The 27511-nt window shown below is 36.5% G+C and overlaps 1 protein-coding gene and 1 long non-coding RNA gene across 2 annotated transcripts in view; one reads left to right on the plus strand and one right to left on the minus strand.

Moving 5' to 3' along the window:
- The window catches only part of LOC119043861 (uncharacterized), a 133658-nt gene that overhangs the window by 12749 nt on the left and 93398 nt on the right, over positions 1-27511 (plus strand). The window lies entirely within an intron of this gene.
- SLC30A9 (solute carrier family 30 member 9) overlaps positions 5435-27511 on the minus strand; it is a 76006-nt gene continuing 53929 nt past the window's right edge. Inside the window, exons 14-18 of the mRNA XM_037138092.2 lie at positions 27106-27213; positions 24142-24307; positions 18682-18811; positions 16057-16170; positions 5435-8781 (exon numbers count right to left, since the gene is read on the minus strand). Coding sequence (XP_036993987.2) covers positions 8737-8781; positions 16057-16170; positions 18682-18811; positions 24142-24307; positions 27106-27213 — 563 coding nt within the window. The 3' untranslated portion in view covers positions 5435-8736. The remainder of the gene's footprint in view (positions 8782-16056; positions 16171-18681; positions 18812-24141; positions 24308-27105; positions 27214-27511) is intronic.

Consider the following 27511-nt stretch of genomic DNA (forward strand, 5'->3'; position numbering starts at 1 on the left):
AACAGTGAGCGAGAGAACAGGAGAAAACAGGGTCAGAGAGACAGTGGGGAAACTAGGAAAGACTTGTAAGCCTTGTCAGGACTTTGTTATTCTGTGTGAGATGAAAGCCATAGGAGGGCTCTGAGAAATGTCATAATCTGACATATTTTCAAAACATGACAAACTGATGTGTTGAAATAAAATATGTGGGCCAGGATTATGGAGGAAACCAGTCAAGAGGCTCTTTTGAAAATTCAAGTCAGATATGCTAATGGCTGACATTAAGATAATAATTGAGATGATGATAAATGGATTCAAAATATTTCTCAGTAGATCTTGGTCAGCTGTTGAGTGTCCACTGTATAAGAAATGCAAGAGTTAGGCATGAATCCAAGGTTTTGGGAAACTGAAATGATGAAAATACCATTTACTAAGAAGGAAAAAACTGCAAAAGATTTCTTGAAGGTGAAGAAATTGGGGGTTTTGCTTTTGGATGTGTTGAGATATTAGTGATCTAGCAAATCTCAGTGGTACTTACAGTACATTGGTTGTCTTTCTGGTCTGGGTGTTTCAAGAATCTGGGTTGACAAGCAGCCCCTACCTGGACCACACTGTTCTCGTGGAAGGGGGAAGACAGCTATGGCAGAATAGCACAACAGCTCTTAAATACCTGCTCGGACGTGGAGTGTGGCACTTATGCTCATGTTGTATCGGCTAAAGCCTGTTGCATGACCAAGCCCAATGTCCATGGGAGGTACTGCAAATCATATAGCAATGGGATGAGTATTCAACAGGGATGTACAATATTTTTACACAAGGGCAGTGAATAATTGGGAACAACCATGTAATCTACCATATCAGCCAAGTAAGCCAAATCCAAGTAAGCACCTGGATTTGAGTCTAGGGTTCAAGGCTCAGGTTTCAATAATGGTTTTTTAGGTAATGGGATTGAACGGTCAGTGAGTGAGTGTAGACAAAGAAGAGACTAGCCCTGGCGCTCTCCAGTGTGTGCAGGTAAGAGAACGAGGAGGAACTCGTAAAAGGCACTGGAAACAAGCTGCCAGAGAGGTAGGTGGAGAACACAGAGTGGAGTTCTGGAAGCCAAAGAATTCAGTGTCAGATGCTAGCAGGTCAAGTTAGATGAGAATTTAAGATTGACCACTGTGGTTAGTATGGAGGTCAAGGACAGGGTGAGTGGAGAGGGACTGACAAAAGCCTGATTGGAATGGGCTTCTGAGAAAAATGGAAGGAGAGCTGCAAGAAGAGACAACCCCTTTGAGTTTTGCTGGAAAGAGAAACATCAATGGGAAAGTACTTGAAGAGGTTTTTGTCATTAGGGATTTCTCTGTGTGTGTGGATGTTTTTGCCCATTTTTCTAAGATGGGAGAAGTTACAGCACATTTATAAAAATCCAGAAATTTTGCGAAGACCTTACACATTGTCAAACTTAGTTAGGAAGCTCAAGTAAACCAGGAAAAGCAATCACAAATTAATTCTTTATGGGCATTGCTCAGAATACCTCCCATTAAGTGAATTCATATTAGGATCCCAACATCTTCTATACTTGAAATAGCCTGACCATCACTGGCCCATAATTACCAACTGCTTTCTCTGGTCCAGGCAGGCCTCAGTGATGCTAAGGAAGCCAGAGGTCACAGCCATGAATAATTTCCTCTGTTTTGGTTCTTAGAGGAGGGGGTGATCTGGAGGAGATATATACCCCTGACCAAGAGGAGTGATTTATTTTATCCAGTCAACAGTATTGCATTATCTTCCTTCTTCTTGAAGGGTCCCACTGGCATCTAGTACTATACACACACAATGCACACACACACACACACGTCTGTTTTTAAAAAGTCCAGCCATTGTTAATGAGAATGGTTTGCATGACATTGATGTAACCTGGCAGCCAGAGTGGACTGGAATGTGTGAACAATGATGGCTTCACCGTACTAGTCAGTGGGGGTGTTAGATGCTGAGTGAACATGTGCACTTTGTGGCCGTTACATTCAAATTTGCCTTAAGCTTGAACATTCCTCTGTAGAAACTATTTAGATGATTCAGAAGGCTTCCAAGGATGATGCAATGAGTGCAGTATAAATAAAAGTGTGGCACAAATGCTTCAAAGATGGTTGAGAATGTTGAGAGATCCACATTCTGGAAGGCCTGCACCAAGCAGAACACCTCAGAACGTTGAAGGTGTATGGGTCACGATCAACAAGGACTGGTGTCTGAGTGCAAGACTACGGGCAGAAGCTCATCTGGGGATTCCAAAACTGCTGTGTCTGAGATTTTGATGCAGGACCTTGGAATGAAGTGTGTCATGGCAAAATTCATTTGTGCTTTCTGTTGCCAGAGCAGAAGGAACATTGTGCTGCAGTTGCTAATGACTTGATTCAAACCACTACCAATGAACCAGATTTCCTCAAGGTTGTAACCAGAGCTGCATCGTGAGTCTACAGCTCAGGTCCGGAAACGAAGGCCTAGTCATTCCAACGGAAGTCACCTAGTTCTACATGCCCAAAGAAGGCGTAGTGAAGTCTCAGCAAGATCAAGACCATGTTAACTGTTTTTTCACTTGGAAGGTGTTGTCTATCATTAGTGTGCCCCTCCAGGCAAAACAGTTAATAAGGAGTACTACTTCAGTGTTCTTCAATGGTTGAAAGATGTAATACAATAAACAGCCACAGCTATGGGCAACTGGTGATTGGCAGCTTCATCACAACAATGTACCTGCTCATGCATCATGTTTTGTGCAGAGATTTTTGGCAAATCATCAAATCACCTAGGTGACTCAGCCTCCCTATAACCCAGTTCGGCACCCTACAACTTCTGGCTTTCCCAAAACTAAAATCACCTTTGAAAGAGAAGGGATTTTAGACCACTGATGAGTGTCGGGAAAATATGATGGGGCAGTTGATGGCAATTCCAACAAAAGATTTTGCAGTGTTTTGAACAGCAGAAGAAACGCTGGGAGAACTGTGTGAGGTCCTGAGGTGCCTACTTTGAAGGGGACTGAGGCATCATTGTCTTATGTACAATGTTTCTTGTATCTTCTTCAATAAATGTCTATTTTTCATATTACATGGCTGGATACATTCTGGACTATAGTATATAGTAAGTGCTCAATAAATAATGTCATGGGCTGTGTATCCATACAATAAGTATCACAAGGAAATTAAACCAATCCAAGTAATTCCTTAGAAATTCCAATACTGCTGATCACCCAACCCCTTAAAATCCTTCTAACCTCACCCTGGTCAGCCACAGTTCCCAGAGCAAAGCTAGTCATTCTCCTTTAAACAGGATCTAACAACAAAGATAATAGCATTCCTGTTACGAAAGGATTTTTTAAAATTTTTATTTCCTCGAGTGCTTTTAACAGTACCTATTTTAAAATATTTAATTTACACAACTTCAGGAACTCACTTCTTACATAAAATGTGGTAACCCTGTGACTCCTCCCTTTCTCGCCACTGGGCCCCCCAGTCCTCAGTTTCGTCATCATTAGAGGACATGGTGTCACACTGATTTAGCTCTTTGATGAAACACCATGTAAATTAACACTGACCTTCATAATCATATAATTAACCCAGGCAAGAATTTCTAATGGCTCAAGAACACATTTTAGGGTTGACTTGTTACTTAACATTCAGAATGTTGACTGTGTACTTGAATGAGAGTTGAAGTTCATTTTTTTAAAATCCTCACCTAAGGATATATGCATTGATTTGAGACAGAGAAATATTGATCAGCTGCCTCATACACATGCCCCCCAACCAGGGATGGAACCTGCAACCGTTTGGCCCAGGACGATGCTCTAACCAACTAAGCCACCCAGCCAGGCAAGTTCAAACTATTTTGAAGATGAAAAATTTTCTTGTTCTAAGTAACATTAGTTGGTAGCTTCAGGTTTTAGTTCACAAGCTAATTATATATCCATACATTTCTGAGTATGGATATATAATTAGGTGAGCTAGAATTTCTTAACCCTTGACTCCAACAGCAAAAAATAGGCACTATTTTATCGTACACTATAAAGCTGCTCTCAAACACTAAAGAGAGATTAGGTAGCTTTATTCTACCATATTAGTGCTGCCCAAAAGAACTTCCTGTGAAAACGGAAATGTTCCATCTGCACTGTCCAACGGGGTAGCCACTAGCCAGCAACATGTAGACTGGGGAACTGAATTTTTAGTGGTCTTTAATTAACTTAAATGTAAATTGCCCCATGTCATATCTGCTTGATGTAAAAATTTTCAGTGGACACAAAACTCTGAAAATTGGCTATGTACTTTTCAAATTGTAAGGAGATCCATTGAGGTCTATGTATTTCATTGTCTGGTAAGACAGAGGAAATATATATTCTAAACTTACCTATATGCATACATGTTTGTGTGCCTCTATTGATCAAATATCTGTAAGAATACACCACAAGTTTGTAACATTAGTTGCTTCTGGGAAAAATAAATGGGTACCTAGGGATCAAATACAAGTTTAAAATATTTTTTTGAAATTTTGATTAATGCTAATTTCCACACGTTGTCCTAAACTTCTCTCCTATATGGTTCAAGTCAATGACTGGTCAGTTGAACTGATTATCTTCTGGATATGTCTATAAGGTGGCCTATAAGTAATGCTTGAAAATAAATCTCCAGAATAACAGACAATTCCTTGCCCTCCATAAAACATCAACGTCCTACTCCAATCCCATCCTGATGTCTCCATCTCAAGCAGTCAAGCAGTCCAACTTGGACCTGGCTTGTTGTTCTGATGACTGAAAGTTAATTCATTTGCTTATTTTATAACAAAATGAGTGTTTTGTTTCCACTTTCTCTATAGTGTTACTTTGCTTGGACTCTTCTGCTCAGGAGAGTGACTTGGAGAACTAGACTGACTTCCAGTCCTGACTCAGCTCCTTAACAGCTGAGTCTCCTCGGACAGGCTGCATATCTAGTGTATCTCCATTTCCTCTTCTGCAAAACTGTGAATAACAACCCACACTTCACTGGCTCATACAAGGACTAGGTAGGCTTGTATATGTAAAATGGTAGCTGGTACAACTAGCTCAAATTATCCTGTTGATGGCCATTATAATATAAACAGGTATGCTTTTACTTTAAAACCTATTTTAAACCTCTGCAAGCCCTTAAAGACACAATTCTGCTGTAGTTTATCAAAATGTAATATAGTACCTACCACTAACAGACACACCTTTTTAGATTCGTGCTGTAGCAAACACACTGACATCCTAACAGCATGTTAATAATACTTCTCTTTACACTGAAAACTGGTTACAGTGTGACTGAGTTGCTGTATATTGGTTTTGTAAAACCAGAAACTTACAAACTAACAAGCATACTCAATGAGTAATAAATGCTATTCAAAAACAGGCATGATCACAGGCATGATTTTTAAGGTAAAATGTATCAATTAGAGTTTAGTTCTTAACACATGAGGTAAAGAAGAATTTATGTGTAAAAAACATTTATTCATCAGGGGAAAAAAATCCCAAACTAATAGTGAACTGCTCTTATTTACATAAGTAAGACGGTTATTAAAGAAAAATGCATCCTGAGGGACGGGGACCATCTCATCTGCCAGCGAAACTGGACAACTGAAATACAATGTAACAGAAACAAAATTTTTCTTTTTCCATAAAACCAAGTCTAGGAATGCTAGTAAACTTAAATGTAAATATAAAGGCTGCAAGACCAATTTTCTATATAAACACCTTCCAAAGTTCCATTTTAGAGACGGGAACAAGGGATTTTGGAGAGACAATCTTTGAATCAACATTTTACCTTCAATTCTTTGCTTCACTGACTTCTGACAGTTTGGCACACTGGGGGTCATCACATTTTTTAAAAATGCCAAAGCTTGATAGTGTAAATTCCAAATGTCTATGCAATTTTCTGTACTTCCCAGCATTCTACCTCAAAAAGTTATAAGATTTAAGACTTAAGCCATTTCTTGTAGATGCTACAATTTTAGCAAAGAGCATTAGCTAAATTATAGGATAATTAAGGTTACACTAAAATAATATACCCCAAATTCAAGTCCTGTGCCATTCTGTTATTCTGGGTTGTTTGGTATGTACGTGGGGTGACATACGAAGACATTAACTTTTGGCGGGGGAAATTTCTAATCTGATACTAGTTCAGTTTCCTTTACATGTTCAGGAATCCTCATCTTTGGAACTGGATACTCTTGGCCACCAACATGGTCCACTTAAAAATGGGTCTCCATCACTTTCCCTCCCTCCCTCCGCCATGGTCTAGACAATGTGCTACCCTGCCCTAGTGTGGGCCCTGAGGAGAGACCCAGTCTCAGCCGAAGCTGAGCACGGGTGAACCCCACCCCCGGAGGCTCCCAGATTTCAGCTCAGTACAAAGAGGAGTCATGGGCCCTTGACGGTCCTCTTCTCTGCCCAATGTTATTTTTGCAAGTATTCTACTACAGAAGCTATTTTCCTTGAAAATACTGACACTTATATGTTTAAATATTCAAATTATATGGATCTAGGCAAGACTTAAAGAACTATTAATTTGAAAAAAAACACAAGAACCTCAAACAAGATATTATCTTATTTTTAAAGAGAAAAGTCCAAAATCCTTGGTTTTCAAGTTAAAATTTGACTCGTTTAAAAGGAAAAAAGGTCCAGAGGTGTCATACGGTTCCTGATTCCATAAAAGTATTCAAATTGCTTGATATGCTGTACTTCTTCACATCAAATTTTGCTTAAATACACCGTAAAATATCAGTGCTGTTCTGCACTGAAAATAAGACAGAAACATAAGCCTTCAATTATTATTTAAGAATAGGTCTGACCTCAATCACATCAGATTAGAAAACTCAGAAATATCAGGAATTGGCTTCCTTTAGAGACCTAAAATATCTACCATTTGGAATAACTTCTGCACATCAACTTTAGATTTTTTTAAATGAGTTAAATTATTCTTGCCTAGCAATATAAAAATTTTCAGAGTAATTTCACCAAAAGGGGATTGGATGTCATTTGGTACCTTCCTTAAGCGGCAACATGGAATAACAAATGGCAGGTGGGAAAGGGGAGGGGAAGCGAGGGGGAATGGGAAGTGTGGAGGGAATTACAATGGGTAAAAAAAAGTTTCAGAAAATAGTAGGAAAACCATAAGAACAGAGAACCCAATTGTGTATGTATATGTATACATATAAAATAATTTTGCATCTTAAAAAATAAAACTGGAATGTTATTTTACTTAAAATGTACAACATGCAGAATGTTTTGTAATGGTAAAAAAAATGTACCACAATGTAAATTTTCACAATTTTCCAGTAAATGACATTTCTGGATCAAAAAACCTCTGAATGGAAAACTTAAAAACTGCTTCCGGCATTACAATTTGCTGTAATTCATAAACTGTACCCTAAGGGAGCTTTAGAAACTGACCTTACACAGGCAGTCAGGTCCTCCTGCCCAGCACTCCCTCATCCAGCAGAGATCACTCGGCCACCACTGTTGCATGGACGGGCCCAGTGCTACCTGAACAATTTAAAGTGCGTATGAGTTGTTCTGATGAATGGAAACAGAGCTATAGCTTTGCACTAAATTTTCAATTTCTGAATTTTGGTTTTCTGATCTTGATACTTTTATGATTGCTAGAAAGCTACCTACATGATACTGTAGGCCTATATTATGCTAAATGCCCATTTGTAACTGCAAAAAAACTCATGTTACAGACACAATACTGACTGTGATATCATACAAAATCACGGCCACGATTTCTGCGTAAGAGATTCACTTTACTCTTTCTTAATCTTAAAGCAAGAAATATCCCATAGTTCAGATTTACATAAGTAGTGCCTCTTTTAAAATAAATTAAAAATAAAATGCTGTCCTGTCTATAAAATTATAAATATTCCCAGTCCATTTTACAGAATGTCAAAATACTTACAAACCCATTATGTCCTAGTAAATACATACAATGGCACTGAAGCCAGTTAGAAAAACCAAACCAAACAAAAAACAAGTCATTACACTGGCCCATACAAAAAGCAGGGTTATTTTATATCTTTTAGCATTAGAAAAATTAAACCAAATAAGAAAAAAAAAGCAAATAAAAGATAAGAAAATTTACAAAATGGCACCTACAATGACCTCAAAGAGCATATTGGAAGGCCATCCTTCGATTCAGTAATTAAGGGAATTCTGGAATGAACATTTATGGATAACCAGGATAGGAGATTGTTCCTCTTAGTGCTCAGGGCAAAATCACAAGGTATGTGGAAATTATTTCCACATTCTATAGACAAACAGACTGAAACGAAGTGACCATTTAAAAACCACAAACCAAGATTTAGCCAGCATGTTCAAAATTGGCAGGTTTGGATGGAGTGAAATCTTCCATGGAAACAAAATTTAAAAAATCGAAATCCTACAGCTGCTGCTTATTTTTACCAATGTGAAGAAAGGAAACATGATTGCAAGGTACAACATACTCTGACAGGCCCAAATGAGAAAGTATCATCGACTTAACAAAAATGTTTCCCTACTAAACCATAAAAACATGATTTCCAAACTGATTCCGTGTGTGACGTGTCTCTCAGAAGAAGTAGTTTTAGTTCTGTGGATTGTTAAATCACCCTTTACATAAACGATTTCCTTCATCTTTTAAAAAAATGGCTTTTGAATGGCGCTAACTCCTTCAGCGTGGGAGAGAAGGCTCAACAAACTTGCTTCTGAGGCTTGTCCCGAAGTCATTCATTCCATCAAATCTATAATATCTCCAAATCAACATGTCGAACTTCAGGATTTCGTTTCTGGAAGGAAAAATCACCACCACATTATTTGCAGCAAAACAGAACCTTCTGGGTTTTTTAATTATTATTATTCCTTTGGATCAATAAAGCCATTGAAAACATTTGGTCAAACTACTTCACTATTGTTTTAATAGCAAGAAAAATTATGTAACAACAAAAAAATCAATATATTAATAAATCAAATATACTATGAATGATACAGTAAGTATCACCAACCTGGGTTTGTTCATATGTTCATTAATAAAGTAATAGATTAAGAGTCTATTAGGTGCCAAGATTGCAAAGCACTGAAAATATGCTCATTTGCAGTGAAAAGAAAATCACTAAAACAATAACCAAAAAAATACATTGATATTCATTTATTTTTGTAACAATCCATATAGTCTTGGGCCAGGCATTAGCAGAAAGTGGGGCTATGATTATTAAGTAAGACTCTGTTCCTGACCCTGAGGAACTCAGTTTAGCCAGGGAGACAAATGTAGCAACAGCCATACATGAGCTTAAGCATATTGTTAATAATAGTAACTGTTAATATTTAATGAGCACTTACTCTTGTGTCATCTATTGTGCTAAGGGCCTCATGTGCACGTACTTTAAAATCTTTCATAACAACCCAATTATTTCCATTTTACATACAGGAAAACTTAAGTTTGAAGAAATAACCTCACTAGTCCAAAGTCACACAGCTAGTAAGTGATGGAACCAGGGGAGATTCCAGATCTCAAGCTCCTATTACAATATACTAAATCACAACTCTAGGAACAAAAGTGTGAGGCTTATAACTTATGCTCATGAGTTCCAGAAAGACTTCACTGAGGATATACTAAGTGCAGTTTGAACGCGGTGTTTTTACAAAATAATGAAGAGGGTCTAGACTCAGCGGTGTCCAACCTTTTGGCATCTCTGGCCACAACAGAAAAAGAGTTGTCTTGGACCACACATTAAATACATTGTGACACATATTACAAAGAAATCTCATTATGTTTTAAGTAAACCTACACTTTTGTGTTGGGCCACATTCATAGCCATGTGGCACACAGGCCACAGGTTGGACACCCCTGGTGGGTATCAGCATGATATCAGAAGACACCAGGTAGATATCAGAAGAAACAGCATGAGCAGAGTCAGAGAAACTGGAAAGTCAGGCAGAAGCCAGGTTGTCAAAAATCTTAAATGCTAGCTTAGGAACATCAAATCAGTAACAACAAAACTATCTTCATTGTATGTCTATTTTGGGCCGGGCACCTAAGTATACAATTAACGGGAAACAAACAGTCCTTGTCTCTGATGAACTTACGACTGGTGAGGAAATACAGGTTAAGCACGCGGGCAATCACAACAGTCTGCTACTACAGAGCAAAGCACAGACTTCAGCTTTTCCCCCCATGGGTACATAGAGGAAAGACTCCTAACTCAATTTTGTGGGAATCAGAAGTGCAATAAAATGTAATATGATATTGTGAGAATGGAGGACAGAAGAGAGTGTATATAATAACTAAGTCTACATCTGTCGGAGACAAGATAATGTTTAACCCTGCAGAGGTTACAGTTAGAGAATTACAGCATAGGTTGCATGTGTCCTTGTGATACATTCATTACTAGCATGTGCCGAAATGCAAAAAAATTTCTAAAAATGCTGCAAATTTGTGTTTATTATATTTGTATAAGAAAATACTTGATTTTATTTTCAGTTACAATCTAGAGATTATTAAAGAAATATGAAAACAAAGAATAAAAATGTTTTTCAAATAACAGAAACATGGATATTGCTTAAAATTACAACCAAAAATGCCTTTAATATTAATTAATCAGAATCTTTGATAGTTGGCTTTGTAAAACGTTTGTAACAGTCACTGGGAACAATATTCCTATGCTTCAGGCATAAATACTTTTCACAACACTTGCAAAAATATTTTGATAAGCGACTCGAGTAGCAGTCACTAAAATTCTTCAACATCTCTTTATTGAATTGATATATTTTTCCAGAAATTTTCAATGGTAAATGAAAAAAAATACAACACTGACTTCAAAGCTTGCAAAAAAAAACATACACCAACACTGACTTTGGAGTTCGCTGTATCTCTCAGATACAATTTACTCTCAAATATCACGCACCATTACAGAACATGTTATAACCAAATTAATGGCTTAAATGTTATGGCTCAACATCAGTCATGTACAAATGTGCAATCTGTCATAATCTTGAACCTATGCACCCAGTATATATAACAATATTTAAGAAAAGAGTTTGTTTGTGTCCCTCATTAGCTGCGACCTCCACAGGGTTAAATCAGGAGTAGTAGTAGAAGACTTTAAGTAAAAATCTGGCAGTAAGTATTTTAAAAGTGTGAAATGTATTAAAAATGATTATTTCTGAAAAATAAAATTTAGCACCGAGGAGGGTGAGGCAAGTGACACTCATAAGCTTTTTGGTCCTGATTTTACAAACTTTGTGTATTATTTGATATAAAATAGGACAAATGAATCAGCAAGGGAAAAAGAGATCCTCTCTCAGTGATTCTGATAACCGGCCAGGATCAGTACTTCCTCACTTAAAAAGTATGCTAGGAACACTCGCACATTAGTCACCCTGAAGGAATTCAGTTGTGAACGCAAAACCTCGAGTTGAGCCCCAGCCCGAGCACCGCACTGGGTGTGCCCGGGGCTTCTCCTGTACCTTGTGTTGCTGGGTGGACCTGAGGGTGCTTTCTCTTGGACGCTGACTAGGAGTGGCCAGGGACTGCCGGACATGGGCACACTCTTCTCCTCACCATTTTCTTTACCTTAAACCATTTCTGCATCTAGAACTTTTAATTCAATACGGAATAAAAAAAGACTTCCTCAAGCTGAAATGAAACTGAATTTTATTTTCTTAGTTCATTCAACCCTTACCGATCCCAATATAACTTGAAAAAGTTTAGCTGTTCATGGAAAGTTTGAAATTATTCCATCTAAAAGCACTATGGGACAGATGTGTACTAGTAAAAATCTGATCTCAAGATAAAGAAGTCAAAAGTTAATTTACTTTGTTCCTTTAGATTGTTTTCAGAGAGAAAACTAATCAAATTTCTAAAATATAATGTGTCCAATACAAAGTAGACACACAAAGGTTTGCTGAATGAATAAATGAATAAAAGAAATATCTTAAAATTTTAATGTTTAATGCCTAACAAACTATCATGTACATAATAGAAATGGAATAAATATTTGTCAAACAGAGTTAAAAATCATTAACTGGTGTCCAACTTGTAATTTTCATTCACATATTCAACAAAAACTTACTGATCTATTATGTCCCAAGTACAACTGTTCAATGCAAACTGGAACATTTTATTTTTAAATTTATTTGTTCATTCACCCATCCATTCATTTATTTATTTGAGGGAGGGGAAGGGAGGGGAAAAGGGAGGAAGAGAAACATTGACGTGAGAGAGAAACATGCACCCCGACTGGGGACCATAGCCCAGGCCGTGAGCCCTGACCAGAAATCAAACCAGTGACCCTTCGCTTTGCGGGACAACACCCAACCTACTGAGTGACCGCACTGGTCAGAGCTAATTGGAACATTTCATACACCACAGATTTCATTCCAACACTCCTATTATGGGGAGAGAAAAACCAAATTATGTATTTATTTTGCAATGTTGCAGTCTCAAGGTAAGAAAATGGTACAGGAGAATGCAATTAGAGAAGCAAAAGGCAAAGTAAAGGGCAGAGTATTTAACTGGAACATTACTTATTATGAATTTGCAAATGCTATGGCATCTTCCCATTTCCAACAGACTTATTTCCTCCCAAACACAAAAAACTTCATGGAAGTACAGAAAAGGGTTGATCAACAGACTGAAATATAGAGGTAGAACAAAAAAAAAATCTTTCAAGTTAACAGTTCAAAGAGCTTCAAAACAAGAACAAGATATATTTCACATTTATAACAGGGGACTTTATAAATCAGCTTCTATTATTTTGAACATCTTTACATGAAGTAAGCAAGTGACACAGTTTAAGCTAAAAATACCACCTACTCGAATACTTGGGTCAGTGGCACTACTCAACGGAGATCGCTATTGTGCTGCAGAATTTTCTCACTGAGGGTGACCTTCCAAAGTAAATCAGTAATTACTAAACTTTAAACTGAGAAGGCAACCATGCTTAGATACTGAAAAGGAGGGAATATGCCACTGTACCAAGTTTCCGTTTTCAACGAAAATCATCTTATTTTGATGAGAAGGAAGAATAATTATATTCATGCATTTGGTTTCTGTCTTAACCCTGGAGAACTGTCTTTAACTTAATGTTACTTATACCTTATTACCTTAGTTAGAAATATTTCCACCTGAAAATGTGGGTTCAACTTGGCTTCCTGGTTTGAAAGGCTTACATAATTCAAAACCACTTATGAGATAGTTTGAACAGTTAATGATTAAATAGTTCCTAATTAAAACACCAAGTTATTAGCAAGAAACAAGCTTATCTGGTTATCGTAAGTGAATTTTAGAATGATTGACGTTGTATTTATTGTTAAATCTAGCTTCTGACTTATTGTTCTATTAAAGAGAATGGGTAAATAAGAATAGACAGAACTCATTCTCATGTCATCCTGTACAAAAACAATCGTTCCACATTTTACTCGGAACAGCAGTTCTCAACAAGTGTACTCCAGGGGTCACTGGAGTCTTGAGACCTTTCAAAGGGAGCTGCAAGATCAAAACTATTTTCATACTTTTGCCTAAGATGATATTTGCCTTTTTTTTATGATGCTGACATTTCCTCTGATGGCATAACAGCAATGGTAGATAAAACTGCCGGCACCTTTGCAAAAATCAGGGCAATGGCACAAAACCATATCAGCAGTCATTCTGTTTCTTGACTGCCAGACACTCACAGTATTTTTTTTAAAAGGTAATTTCACTTTAAAATGTCCTTTATGAAGTAGTAAAAAGTACTGATTTTTACAAACCTGAACTTGTGAGTACACTTTTAAATATATTATGTGACAAAATGGGATGCACAAAGCCCTTCTGCTTCATACTGAAGTCTGATGTCACAAGAAAAGCACTTCTGTGACTGCTTGAGTTAGGACCTGAATCAGATGGTTTTTTAAATTTAAACACCATTTTTATGTAAAAGAATAACTAACAGACTATGGTTACTCAAATTTGGATATTTGGCAGGGAGATGCTAAAAAAAAAAATAAAATGAGCCTGTTACTTCAAAGAAAACCACTAAAAGTATTTGTTGCTAATGATAAAATGCAAGCTTCTGAGTCAAAATCAGAATGTTGGAAAGCCCATATCCACTGTAAGCCTGACAGCTTTTACTTTAAAATTTAACATTTGAAAGCTGTGCTCAGATTCAGTCAACCCATTATTTTCCAAATGACCAATTTATAATACTACAGAGTCATGCATGGGTAAAATATCCATTCAGGGACAAAGATAGGCCAACAGATTTTAATATAATAGTATATAGTAGAGAATCATACCCAAAGACAGGTCTGGCCGTTGCCCTTGGCTACTGGAAGGTGATCTCTAAGCCCTCGGGATGTCCTGTCTGAAAATTACATCCTCGTTCACTTAGGCCGGAATATCTGTTCTGCCTCCAGAAGGAGCTGAAGATGTCAAGGCCAGCTACTTAGACAGTCAACTATGAAGCCCAATACAATCTCTTAATGCCAGGCTTAGTAGAGCTTTCCTGATGGCAACATTCCCTGCAAACTTTCAAACACAGTTGCTGGGAAAGAAATTCTGTCCATGGCTCTATGGGGAGAGGGCAACGGAAGCTCCCTGCTGAACTCGGACCTAGGTACCTCTTCCCTTGGCTAGTTTCAATCTCTGTCTTTTCATTGTAATAAACCATAACTGTGAGTTTAATAGCACTTAGTGAGTTCTGAAATTCCTAGTGAATCACCTAACCTGACAGTGTTCCTGGGAACCCCTTGAACTCTGCAGCTGTGTTAGAAACGAGGGCGTCCTGTAGACTCTGCTGCCTAATTTCACAAACATATAAAAAGTTCACTGATAGGGTTTCAGATTCCACACTGCAACTAAGCTTTGGTGTCATATCAAGAGAGAATATCACAATCACCTGAAAAGGCAGACGTTAAGAATACGTACAAAGGCTGTTCCCTTTCTGCATATTCTTCAACCAAAACAATATATGGGAACAGACTGAATGCAGAATAAGATATAGGAATCTAGCTATCTTACATTTTTGCCAAAATATAAAACAATACCACTGTTCTCACTAATTTTTCATTTTGGAAGAGTTTTTTGTTAAAATATTATTTATATTAACATGTAATAGATTTATTATGCTTTAAAATATTTTTTACTTTTCAGTTTTAATGTATGATTTGATAAATAACTATAAATCAAATAAAAGCCCTTTGGGTCTTCAGTAATTGTTAAGAATCTAAAGGGCCCTACCACCAAAATATTTGAGAAGTGCTTATGTAAAAACTTCAGAAATAATGCCTGACATACCTTGTGAACTATAACGTTAACAAAATCATCGTATTTGCAGTACTTCTATTAATCTGATCAGCTATCTAGATTCTAAAAGAGTAAATAAGCAGAAATAAAAACCTTTCACCCTCCATTTTTGTTTTTGTTGTTCTTCAGTTTCTTAAAGAACTAAAGAACAGTCAACATCAACTGAAGAAAAAGCATGGCCTTCAACACACTACACATGTTAAAGGTGGTTTACAAGTTTTGTTCACTGCAAACGAACAACTCCAATGTCAGTAAATGATCATTTGAGAGCACTGAGCGCTTTTTAAAACAGTCTGATCAAGTAATATTTCAGTAAAACAGACAATAGATTGTAGTGACCTCCAACTGAAGAAAAACAAACAGAAAATACAGAATAACATCACACAGACTACAAAGCAGGGTGTGTGTGTTTGTTTATGGTCACATGCTATTTTTTCCCCAACTTTTCAAAAGTTTAAAATTTCCCTTTTACCTTTCTATAGAAACCATCTAATTCTTAAAAATAGTAGAAAATGTTTGACTATTTTAGATACTAAGCAAGTTGTATGGAATAGTGATTGAAAGGACAGAAGTTGGAACTGAGCTACACAGGTTCAAATCCCAACTCCCCTACTTTCTTGGATAAACCATCTAACTTCTCTAATCCACCATTTTCTCACCCAGAGCAACCAACACATCATGGGTCACTGAGAGAATATACGCATGACGCAGTCAGCACAGGGTCTAACAGAGTAAGTGCTCAAAAAATAGGTATTATTATATCATAATGAATATATCTTACTTTTAGTTCTTTCTCAAGTCTGTCTACTTCAGCTCCTAAAGTATCAATAATATTTTCTCCATGTTTAAGCATAAAGGTCTCTAGTTCTTCAGGAGTTTTCACTTCTTGAATTTCCTATAAAGAAAATGATAGTAGAAAAACAAAATAAAATTATTTTTAAATCACAGTAGTACATTGATGATTTCCTTTAAAAACTGTAACACCATTAAGTTTAGTGAAAAATAAAAAACTTTCAAGTCATAGGTAATAAACCACCTGCTTCTGAAACACTTAGATTCAAGCCCTGGCTGGTGTCACTCAGTGGATTAAGTGCCAGCCTGTGAATCAAAGAGTATCTGGATCGATTCCCAGTCAGGGCACATGCCTGAGTTCTCAGCCAGGTCCCCAGTTAGGGGGACGCACAAGAGGTAACCACACATTGATGTTTCTCTCCCTGTCTTTCTCCCTCCCTTCCTGTCTCTGAGAATAAATAAATAAAATCTTAAAAAAAAAAAAACAAACCCTTAAATTCAAGAAAAAAATTGAGTAAAATGCTACATTAAGGTAGCACTAGAATTTAGTGGTAAAAGAACAGATTATTCAATAAATAGTGTCAGGGCAATTATTTTTCTATAAGGAAATAATATTAAACCCCTACCTCAGATTATTAAACAAAACAAACAATTTTCAGTGGATTAATAACCTAAGGGTACAAAACACACCATAAGCCCTGGCTGGTGTAGCTCAGTGGATTGAGCTCGGGCCTGCGAACCAGACAACCACGGTTCGATTCCCAGTCAGGGCACATGCCTGGGTTGCAGGCCAGTTCCCAGCAGGGGACACACAAGAGGCAACCACACATTGATATTTCTCTCCCTCTCGCCTCCCCTTCCCCTTGAAAAATAAATAAATAAAATCTAAGAAAAAAGAACGAAAACACACCATAAAACTTTTAGAAAAACAATGTTTGTAATAATGAGATAAGGAAGAATTACTGAGGCAAGATTACAAAACATAGAAAAAGAACACAAATTTGACATTAAAATTAAAAACCACATTAAATCTTCTGTAAAATAAAGTAAAATGGTAAATTACAAAATAGGAAATGACATTTGCATATACACGACTGAGGAAAGATTAGTATCATCACACATGTTAAATACAGAATGTTTACAAATCTGTCAGAGAGCAGAAATGAACTAAACAAAAAAACAAGGAGAGGCAATCCCAACGGTCAATAATCTCAATGTTTATTAACCTTACTACTACCAGGGAAATATAAATTTAAAACAGGATAACATTTCACACCTATCATGACAAACATTTCAAAACTCTGTCAATATAATCTATGAAGAATGTGAAGCAATAGAAATTTGATACACTAATGGCAGGAATTAACTGGACCCACTTTGGAGAAAACTTTCCAGCACCTAGAGAAGCTGAAGATGTGTCCACCCCGGGCCCCCTAGAGCCGACCCTAAAGAATCCCTTGCACATGTGAGCAAGGACACGTGTATGAACATAACACCGCGGCACTGTTTCTAACAGCTTAACATCAGAAACAATATAAATTCCACTAACTAGAGACTGGATAAATTGCAGATATTCGTAAGATAAGATAATATAGGAATTGAAATAAATTAACTAAAGGTCTATATATTAACATGGAAAAGAAACATGCCATTAAGGAAATTGTAGAGGCAATCATATTGTATAGTATCATTTATATCAATTTTTATACATCTAAAATGTTATTATATATTATGCTAATAAAAGTATGTTGAGAAGTATAAACACCTAAAAAGAAATGTACATACTAAATTCAGAATAATTGTTAGTTCTAGGGATAAAAGAGGGAGGATGGGACCTATAAGGAGAAAACAAGGACTTCAGCTATTTTTGCAACTGTTTTTCTTTCTTCCTTTTTTTTAAAGATTTTACTTATTTATCTTTAGAGGAGAGGGGAAGGAGAGAGGGAGTGAAATATTAATGTACGGTTGCCTCTCATGGGTCCCCTGCTGTGACCTGCAACCCAGGCATGTGTCCTGACTGGGAATCGAACCATGATCATTTGGTTCGAAGGCCCGCGCTCAGTCCACTGAGCTACACCAGCCAGGGCTCCTTTTTTTTTTTTTAAAGATCTTAAGCAAATACAGTATGGTAACATGTTAGGATCTGACAAAGGCAAGTGGCAACCCCTGCACTGTTCATTGTATTATCCTCTGTAAATTCCCTTTTAAACTATTCTTAACAACAAAAAAGCAGGGACTCTGGAGGCGCAGAGGTCTAAATTCACATGTAACTCCATATTATGGCCCTGCCATTTTAGGCGTCACTTAATCTCACTGTCTCTGCTCACCTACATAGAAACATGAAAACATCATCTCCTTAGCTCACAGGGTTGTTGAAGGTGAACCAGATGACATATATAAAGTGCCTGGCAAGCACTTCGATAATAAGTTTGCACTTCTATCTCCTCTGACCCAACTCTACAGTAAATAAAAGGGTCTCTGTCAAATTTTGAAGCCATAAGAAGTTGGCAGTTGAAGTGATTTTATAAGCTATAAAAGACAAGTTTTATTTTATGTACTTAAAAAGTAATTTTTCTAACCATTGGCTTTATAAGAAAACAATACATAAACTTACCTGTAGCATCTGGTCAAAATCTTGTTTTTCCAAATATGATCTTGTAACAACTCGTCCATCAAAATCTACTTCTGCCTTAAATCTCACTTTACCTAGTCCCAAATCTGTGGCTTTAACATCATGAATTGCCCTGCAATCAGTAACAATGGTTATAAATTTTTATGCATACACATATACACATAATACATTTTAATGGCACAAAGTCAAAATTACTTTTTCCATCAGTGATGAAAGTGGGTTGGATGACTCTGAGTGGTCACCAGTAAGTGCTACCTATCATCTGCCAAACAAATGTCCATTTAGCTATTTTTATTTTTACATAACACCAAAGGTGTAAACTTAACACATACTGTCTTATATCTGTATACATATAAATTAAAAAGTTAGTAGATTAAAAAAAACCCAACTTTAGCCCTCACCATTGTGGCTCAGTTGCTTGGAGCATCGCCCCATACACCAGAAGTGTATTCCTGGTCAGGGCACATACCTAGGTTGTGGGTTTGATCCCCAGTCGGGGCACATATGGGAAGCAACCAATTGATGTTTCCCTCTCACATCAGTGTTTTTTCCCTCTCTAAAATCAATAAACATTTAAAAAATAAACTCTGAATTATTTTTCTACAATCTAGTTATTTTATCTAATAATCCCCTTTTCCTTTTTTTAATAGTTTATTTAAAAGTTTTCAAACAACTTTATAAAGTACTCTATTAGAATAACTTAGTAAAAACTACCTAATGAGATGACTTAGTAAAAACTACCTAATGGGAAATAATGAGCCAACACATATATAAAATGCCTAATATATTACCAATTACATGACAGGCATGTATTGAATGGCTTTTACAAAGTACTATAGGAAAGATGGCATCTTTACAGACGGTAAGAGTCCCACGAGGGCGTAAGTGACTTGCCCAAGGTAATTCAACTGGTCAACAGCAGAGCAAGGACTCACTCCTAGACCTTCAGACTGTCCCACCCAGTGGTCTTTCCTTTATACCATCCTGCCACCCAGAAAGGGAAGCTCAAGCCTAATGCTTTTCATCCTTCCTGCCCTAACCCTTCGAAATCAATCTTCCCTAAAAAAAATCGAGAAATTATTTTCTTTCTAGGATAATCACTGTAACATATTTTCTTTACAAGATATATAGGAGAATAAGAAAACACCGTAAATCCTAGGAACATAGCTTCTAGGAAAACAAGCCTAAATGAGACTCGAGTACACTTAAAACATTTGACTCTAATTTCTGAGTGATCTTTTTTTTTTTTTTTGAGAAGAGATTTTATTGCCCTGGCTGGAGTGGTTCAGTGGACTGAGTGCTGACCTGAGTGCTCACCGCTCACCGGTTTGATTCCCAGTCAGAGCACATGCCTGGGTTGTGGGCCAGGTCCCCAGTAGGAAGCATGGTCCCAAAACCCAGGCATGTGGGAATTGAACCGGCAACCCTCTGATTCACAGACAGGCACTCAATCCACTGAACCATACCAGCCAGGGCTTTCTGAGTAATCTTGGGCAAGTCACTAAATACTGAGTCTGAAATGTTTTATCCATGTAAGTAAAGAAGCATATTTATTAACTATCTAGGGTAATAATAAGAATAATATTTATAATGAGTCTAAGTTGACATAAAACTTGTCCAGATTGACTAGAGGCTATATAATTCTTAGTCCTCCCAAAGTATTAATAAATTTGGTTATTTGGCTAATAATGGAATAGCAGCTAATGAGAATATTCTGTATATAACTAGCTACAGATAGAAAACTGTGATGGGCAGCTTTAGTCACAGCCCCGCCTCCTGTTATTTAAAGGCCTTGTACAACCCTCTCTCCCTGAATGTGAGCTAGACAGTGTCTTGCTCCTAACCAACAGAACATGGCAGAGTGATGAGATGTTGTTTTCAAAATAAGATGACTAATCTGTAACTTTTATCTTGTTTACTCTCAATCTTGATTGCCTTCTCAGCTTGCTTATTTTGATTAAGTAAGCTGTCTATGTTGGAGAGGACCATGTGGCAACAAAACAAAACAAAAAACAAATAAAGCAACTACCCTGACTGGTGTGGCTCAGTGGGCTGGGCGTAGACCCACAAACTGAAAGACTGCTGGTTTGATTCCCAGTCAGGGCACATGCCTGGATCGCAGGCCAGGTTCCTGGCTGCGGGCGTGCGGGAGGCAACCAATCAATGTTTCTCTCACACATGGATGTTTTTCTCCTTCTTTCTCCCCTCCACCCTCTCTAAAGATAAAGATTTTTTTTAAAAAAACACTGTTTTAAATCATGTCAATAATTGAGTAAGCTTACAAGCACATCCATCCCCGGAAGATGTCTCTAGTCCTAGCTAACACCTTGATGACATTCTGAAAAATGCTGAAGTAGAGGACCCAGATAAACCACGGCTGGATTCCTAGCCCACAGAAACGGTGAGGTAATAAATGTTGTTTTAAGTCACTGAGTTTTAGAGTAATTTGTCACATAGCAAAGATAACTAATAAACTCTAGAAAAATTCCAATTTGCCAGAGTCAACTTTTCCATTCATAGCTCTTTTTTAGACTTTAATTATAAGCAATATATGCAAAATGATAAACATACATGTACCTACCAACATAGTACCAAAATACATGAAGCAAAAATTGACAAAAATAAAAAGAGAAATAGGCAATTCAACAATAATAGCTGGAGACTTCAAAAATCCTACTTTCAGTAATGGATAGAACAATTAGGCAAGGCTATCAACAGGAAAATAGAAGCCATAAGAACTATAAACCAACCAACCTAACAGACATCTATGTAACAACAGCAGAATATACATTCTTCTCAAGTGCAAAAGGAACATTATCCAAGATAGATCATATGCTAGGGCATAAAAAAAAAAACCAGTACATTTTCAAGGACAGAAATAATACAGAGTATGTTCTCTGACCACAATGGAATGAAGTAAGAAATCAGTAACAAAAAAACATTTGGGAAATTCACAAAAACATGGAAATTAACACACTCCTAAAGAAGAAATCAAACGTGAGATTAGAAAATTATCTGAAATGAATGCAAACGACACATATACTAAAATTTATAGGATGCAGCAAAGTAGAGCTCAGAGGGAAATTCAAACTGTGAAACCCTACATTAAGAAGAAAGATATCAAATCAAAAACTTAACCTACCATCATAAGACACTGCAAAAAAAAGCAAACTAAACTTAAGCCTAAAGAAAAAAAATAATATAGATGACAGTAGAAATTCATGAAATAGAGACTAGAAAAACAATGGCAAATGTATTCAACCAAAAAATGGTTCCCTGAAAACATCAACAGAATTCACAAACTCTCAGTTAAACAAACCAAGAATAACGAGAGAAGACTCAAATTACCAGAATCAGAATTGGAAGAAGAGATATTACTCCCAGACCTAAAGAAGTAAAAAGAACTATAAATACTATGTACTGTTGTATGCCAACCAATTAGATGACTTAGAAGTAACGGACACCAATCCAGAAGAACCTATGCACCCTAATGTTCATACACAATTCAGCACAAGTTACAATAGCCAAGTGCTAGAAGCAACCTAGGTGCCCATCAGTAAATGAGTGGATCAAAAAACTGGTATCTTTAGCACAAAGGAATTTTATGCAGCAGAAAGAAAGAAGGAGCTCCTACCCTTTGCAACAGCATGGTTGGATCTGGAAAGCTTTATGCTATGCGAAATAAGCCAGGTGGTTAAAGACAAATACCATATGATCTCACCTTTAATAGGAATCTAATCAACAAAACAAACAAGCAAAATATAACTGAAGGCACTGAAATTTAGAACAGGCTGACAGTGACCAGAGGGGATAGGGGAGGGAATTTCAGGGGGAAGGGGAAGGGTTTGCAGGAACAAGTATAAAGGACACATGGATAAATAACAAGGGGCGGGTGGGGGGATGGAAATGGGAGGGAGATGGGGAGGGCTGGGGGGGTAGGCTGGGATGGGGGTAAAAGGCAGAAAACTGTACTTGAACAGCAATTAAAAATTTTAAAAAAGAAGAAGAAATGGACAAATTCCTAGATACAAAGTACCAAACTGACTCAAGCAGAAAAAGGCAACCTGAACAGATTATATAACATAAAGAGAATTAGTAATAAAAAACTAATTACACAGAAAAGCCAGATGGCATCGCTGCTGAATTCTACCAAACATTAAAAAAAGAAATACCTCAATTTCTTTTCAAACTTTTCAAAAATATATGGAGCAGTGAACATTTCCCAACTTATTTTATAAGGTATTACTATGATACCAAAATCAGACAAAGATATCACAAGGAAAAGATATCAATGTGGATGATTTTACCTTAAGCTATTAAGCCTAATACTTATTTTAAGAATGCTTAACTTGTCATCTTTTTTTTTTTTTAAAGATTTTATTTATTTGTCTTTAGAGGAGAAGGAAAAGAGAGAGGGAGAGCACTATCAATGTATGGTTAGTTGCCTCTCGTGTGTTCCCTGCTGGGAATTGGCCTGCAACCCAGGCATGTGCCCTGACTGGGAATCAAACCATGATCCTTTGGTTCACAGGCCCATGCTCAATCCACTGAGCTACACCAGCCAGGGCTTAACTTGTCATCTTGATTCAGCTAAGCAACTATTTTTCAAGATTAAACATATAGGGCTTAATTACTTATATGTTTTACTCATTCATATGGGCCATTCATTAAAGATATAATTTAAACATTTTAACAGAAAAAAATTCTTATCTTAAAGTTTAAAATATATGTAGCTAGTTGAAATTAGGATTTTAAACAACTGTTCCTTCCACTTCACTCTAAAACCACACTACTACTGAATTTCACGGAAAAATACTATTAGAACTCTACATCTCTTATGTCTACGGCCATACCACCCTGAACGCGCCCGATCTCGTCTGATCTCGGAAGTTAAGCAGGGTCGGGCCTGGTTAGTACTTGGATGGGAGAACTCTATATCTCTTCTGATTCTTCCCTAAGCCTTCAGTTCTTTATTCTTATGTAACTTAAAAAAACTTTTAAAACAAGCTAAAACAATAATTTTATTTTCAAAGTGAATATAAATTAAATTTAATTTGCTAATCACTTCCCCATGAATAAAAATCTTCTTAAATCTAGTATATTCAATTTGTAACTGTAATACAAATACAAGGCAAATATAAATATGATAGTTCCATCTAATTGGTTTCATGTCAAGGAAGCAACTAGTTTGCAAACTTCTGCTCCCATCTAACTGTTCCTAAATTCTAAAATTAAAGATACACAAAATTTAAAAGAAAACTTGAGGAATTTTCCAAATGCTTTCACTTGCTTTCTGACAAGGCTGCAATTCTGAAAAGTAACAGATTAAAAGGTTCTGAGGGCTAGGAATCCAAAACCTCTTCTGGATGTATTTATATAAACCAGCATATCTATTTCTTAACGACCTTGTAAACCCCAACAGCATCTCTGGAATAAGCTGACCTTACTGACGGGTCGTTCTCCAGGAGTTCAGTTAGCCGCTGTACTTGTTCTGGCTGGATGGATCGGCCTAGCAGTGCTTCTGTGTTAGTGTAGATGAGGAATGCTGAGACCACACCTAGTAAGGTGCCCACACCCAAAGAACCGAGGCTGTCGTACAGTGGATTGCCTGAATAAAGCACATAAGAAGTCAGTAAATTAGCATTTTCTGTTATTTCAATGAGCTTTAGTGAGCAAAGAATCAGTAAAAATTCATTCTGATTCCTTTCATCACTTTCTCCTAGTCGTTTGAAAACATACTACAAAATAGAATGATACAAGTTGCTTCATATTATATAGGAGCATTTCGGTGTTTAATTATTTAAGATCTATTCTTGCATCTGGTCATTATGTGGGCGAGGATTCAGGGCATTTTCAGATTAAAGAATTCATGTACACATTAATAAGGTAATAAAAAGCTCATCTGTGTTAGTGATATCAGTAGCACTTTTCCTACCCTCAGTTGACAAAATAATTGAGATCAAAACCTGAAAGAAATAACCATTTTTGTGTCTTATTTTTACCAAGGTTCTATGAGAGAATTAATTAAGCTATACAAAAAATTATATGGGTCACTCCTTTATTTTCCAACCAAGGGTGATACATATGAGGGCAGACCCCCAAAGCACCTGAATTTATTTATAAAAACTTGTGTATTTATTCTTACATGCTTAAATTCCAGTCACCTTCAAAATACTCTCCAATTGCTGCAAACATCTATTGAGACATTTTTTTCCACTGCTCTACAACTTTTGAACTCGTGATTTTGATGCCTTTTACTGCTTTTGACATTTTTTGTTTCACTTCTTCCACTTCAGCAAATACTTTCCCTTTGAGGACTTTTTTTTTTCATCCAGGGAAATGAAAAAAAGTTGTTTGGGGAGAGACTGGGTAAAAAGGGAGGGTGGGGAACAAGGGTCACACAGTTTTTGGTCAAAGGGTGTGGGTGGGTGGGCTTATAAATCACCCATCATGAAATGGGCAAACCTTTGAAAAGTCTTCAACAAAAATTCATGGAAGCCGAACACAGTCTCTTACAACAATGCCAGCTGGTACACTTGATATAAAACATTTGATACAGAGGGTTTCTAGAACACTCACCTAGTGAGGAAAGCCTGCCCTCCAGAAGATAATTCTTGGGTTTTTTGGGGTCCCCCTCATAGCTAATACTGTTCTAGATACAGAAAAGAAAGTTCTCTTGTTGCATGTTATGGGTCCTTTGGAGCAGTGGTTCTCAAAGTGTGGACCCCTGACCAGCAGCATCAGCATCACTTGAGAACTTAGTATAAATGCAAATGCCAGACCTCACCCCAGGTCTTCTGAATCAAAAACTCTGGAGGTGGGGTTTAGGATTCTGTGTTCCCCATCTTCATGATTCTGAAATTGTCTTCAATTGTTAGGGCTTAATCCTCTCCCAGAACCAATGAGAAGAGCTGCTTTACTATCTATAAAAGTGTAGTTTAATATTTATATAACTGAAATCAATATATTTTAAATCGTTACAAATTTTATATACAAGGATTTTATAATTAGAGGCCATTTTAACTCTAAAGATAAAATCTCAATATAAAATTTAAGTCTCTTGATAAAACATTTTACTAAAAAAGAACTTCAATTCAGATACTAGTTTTACTAACATTTAGTCAAAAATATAACACTATAAAGTAAACTGACTTATCTGTACTAAAGTGTTAAAAGTGATCCACTTGTAAGTAAAATATAATCTACTAGGAAGCCTATAATTAGACTTCAAAATCAAATGCATTGCTTTTTAGAAATCTAAATCTAACTATTTTTATTTAAAAAATATTTGTATAAATAATCCTACAGAAATCACTAGGTTATTTTATTTATTTCTTGACATGTTATTTAACTTAAATAAATTATTTTAACTAAATAAGATTTAATTCATGTGAAATACTCTTTAAACAAAAACTTTATAACTTTGATTTGACTGGTTAACATTACTGTATAAAAAAAAACTTATTAAAAGTTGACTTATTCATCAATCATACTTTTCTTAAGCCTAAAATTTTACTAAGTAATAATTTATATCCAAAAAAAGTCTAAAATGATAAAGGCAACCAGAGAAACAATCAAAACTTTCAGTAATATCCTGGATCACCGTGAACATCAGAGAATGATGGTTTAGTCCTAAAATGTATATTCAAAATGAGAAAATCCTATGCATATTTCAGAGCATTTTAAGAAACACTGTGGAACTATGAGAGCTCATCACCTCAAATTATTTGAAATATGCAAGAACAAATGGTTAAGAATGGAAGAAGTTCCATTCCAAGAGAATTCCAACCTGAGATATTTGAGTCTTTACATACTAAATGTGATTTTCTTTTAGAAAATAAAAATAAAATGATTCTTCTGTCTTCTGCTTCATCTCTATGGTACTGGCCTTCAAAACATTAATCACCAAAATGAGAATGGAACCAACTTGAGAGTTAAGGAAAAAGGAAGTTTTGCAATAGCCCTTACTATTGGTACTAACAGTGGAAAAGACAATTAACAAGAGCCACAATATATATTTATTTAGAGCTTCAGGGTTTCTTCAAGTTCTCTCTTGCATTTATCTTAATAAACCTGTGAGGTCCCCAGGACAAAGACTGATACTTCTAGAGGTAAAGAATAATTGTATAATTTATTAAGTCACAGTTTAGAAAGGTCTATAGCATCACAGAAATGCTCTATTAACAGTTTTCTTTACTTCATAGAGAAATTCCTAACTTAGAGAAATATTACATTTTTACTAAACAAATGTTTTATACAAAGAAGTTATTAGTTTAGGTTAGCATGAAATAAGCATCTAACAATCAACTGGTTTAAAATTATTCAATGATATAAAGAAAATTTCCACATATTAGAGAGTTATGTAAGCAGTACCAATAAATCACTGGTAATGTGAGAAATAATTACCTGTTATAGAAGTAAGGCCCATACAAGTGGCAGCTATTATCACTCCCAAGACGGCTGCAGTATCCTCCAATAATATAACATTGGTACTAGGATCACGACTTTGCATTACTTAATCATTGGTGGAGAGACAAGAAAGAAACGTTCTTAAATCTTAATTTGATACTCTCAGGTAACATTTAAATAAGTATACATTTAAAATGAGCATACAGGCCCTGGCTGGTATGGTTCAATGAATTGAGTGTCAGCCTGTGAACCAACAGGTCACCGGTTCAATTCCCAGTCAGAGCACATGCCTGGGTTGTGGGCCAGATTCCCAGGAGAAAGCACATGAGAAGCAGCCACACATTCATGTTTCTCTCCCTCTCTTTCTCCCTCCCTTCCCCTCTGTCTAAAAATAAATAAACTC

This window comes from Artibeus jamaicensis, unplaced genomic scaffold (assembly GCF_021234435.1).
Source record: "Artibeus jamaicensis isolate MK-2021 breed Jamaican fruit bat unplaced genomic scaffold, CSHL_Jam_final contig_76, whole genome shotgun sequence".
In the NCBI taxonomy this organism is placed as follows: Eukaryota; Metazoa; Chordata; class Mammalia; order Chiroptera; family Phyllostomidae; genus Artibeus; species Artibeus jamaicensis.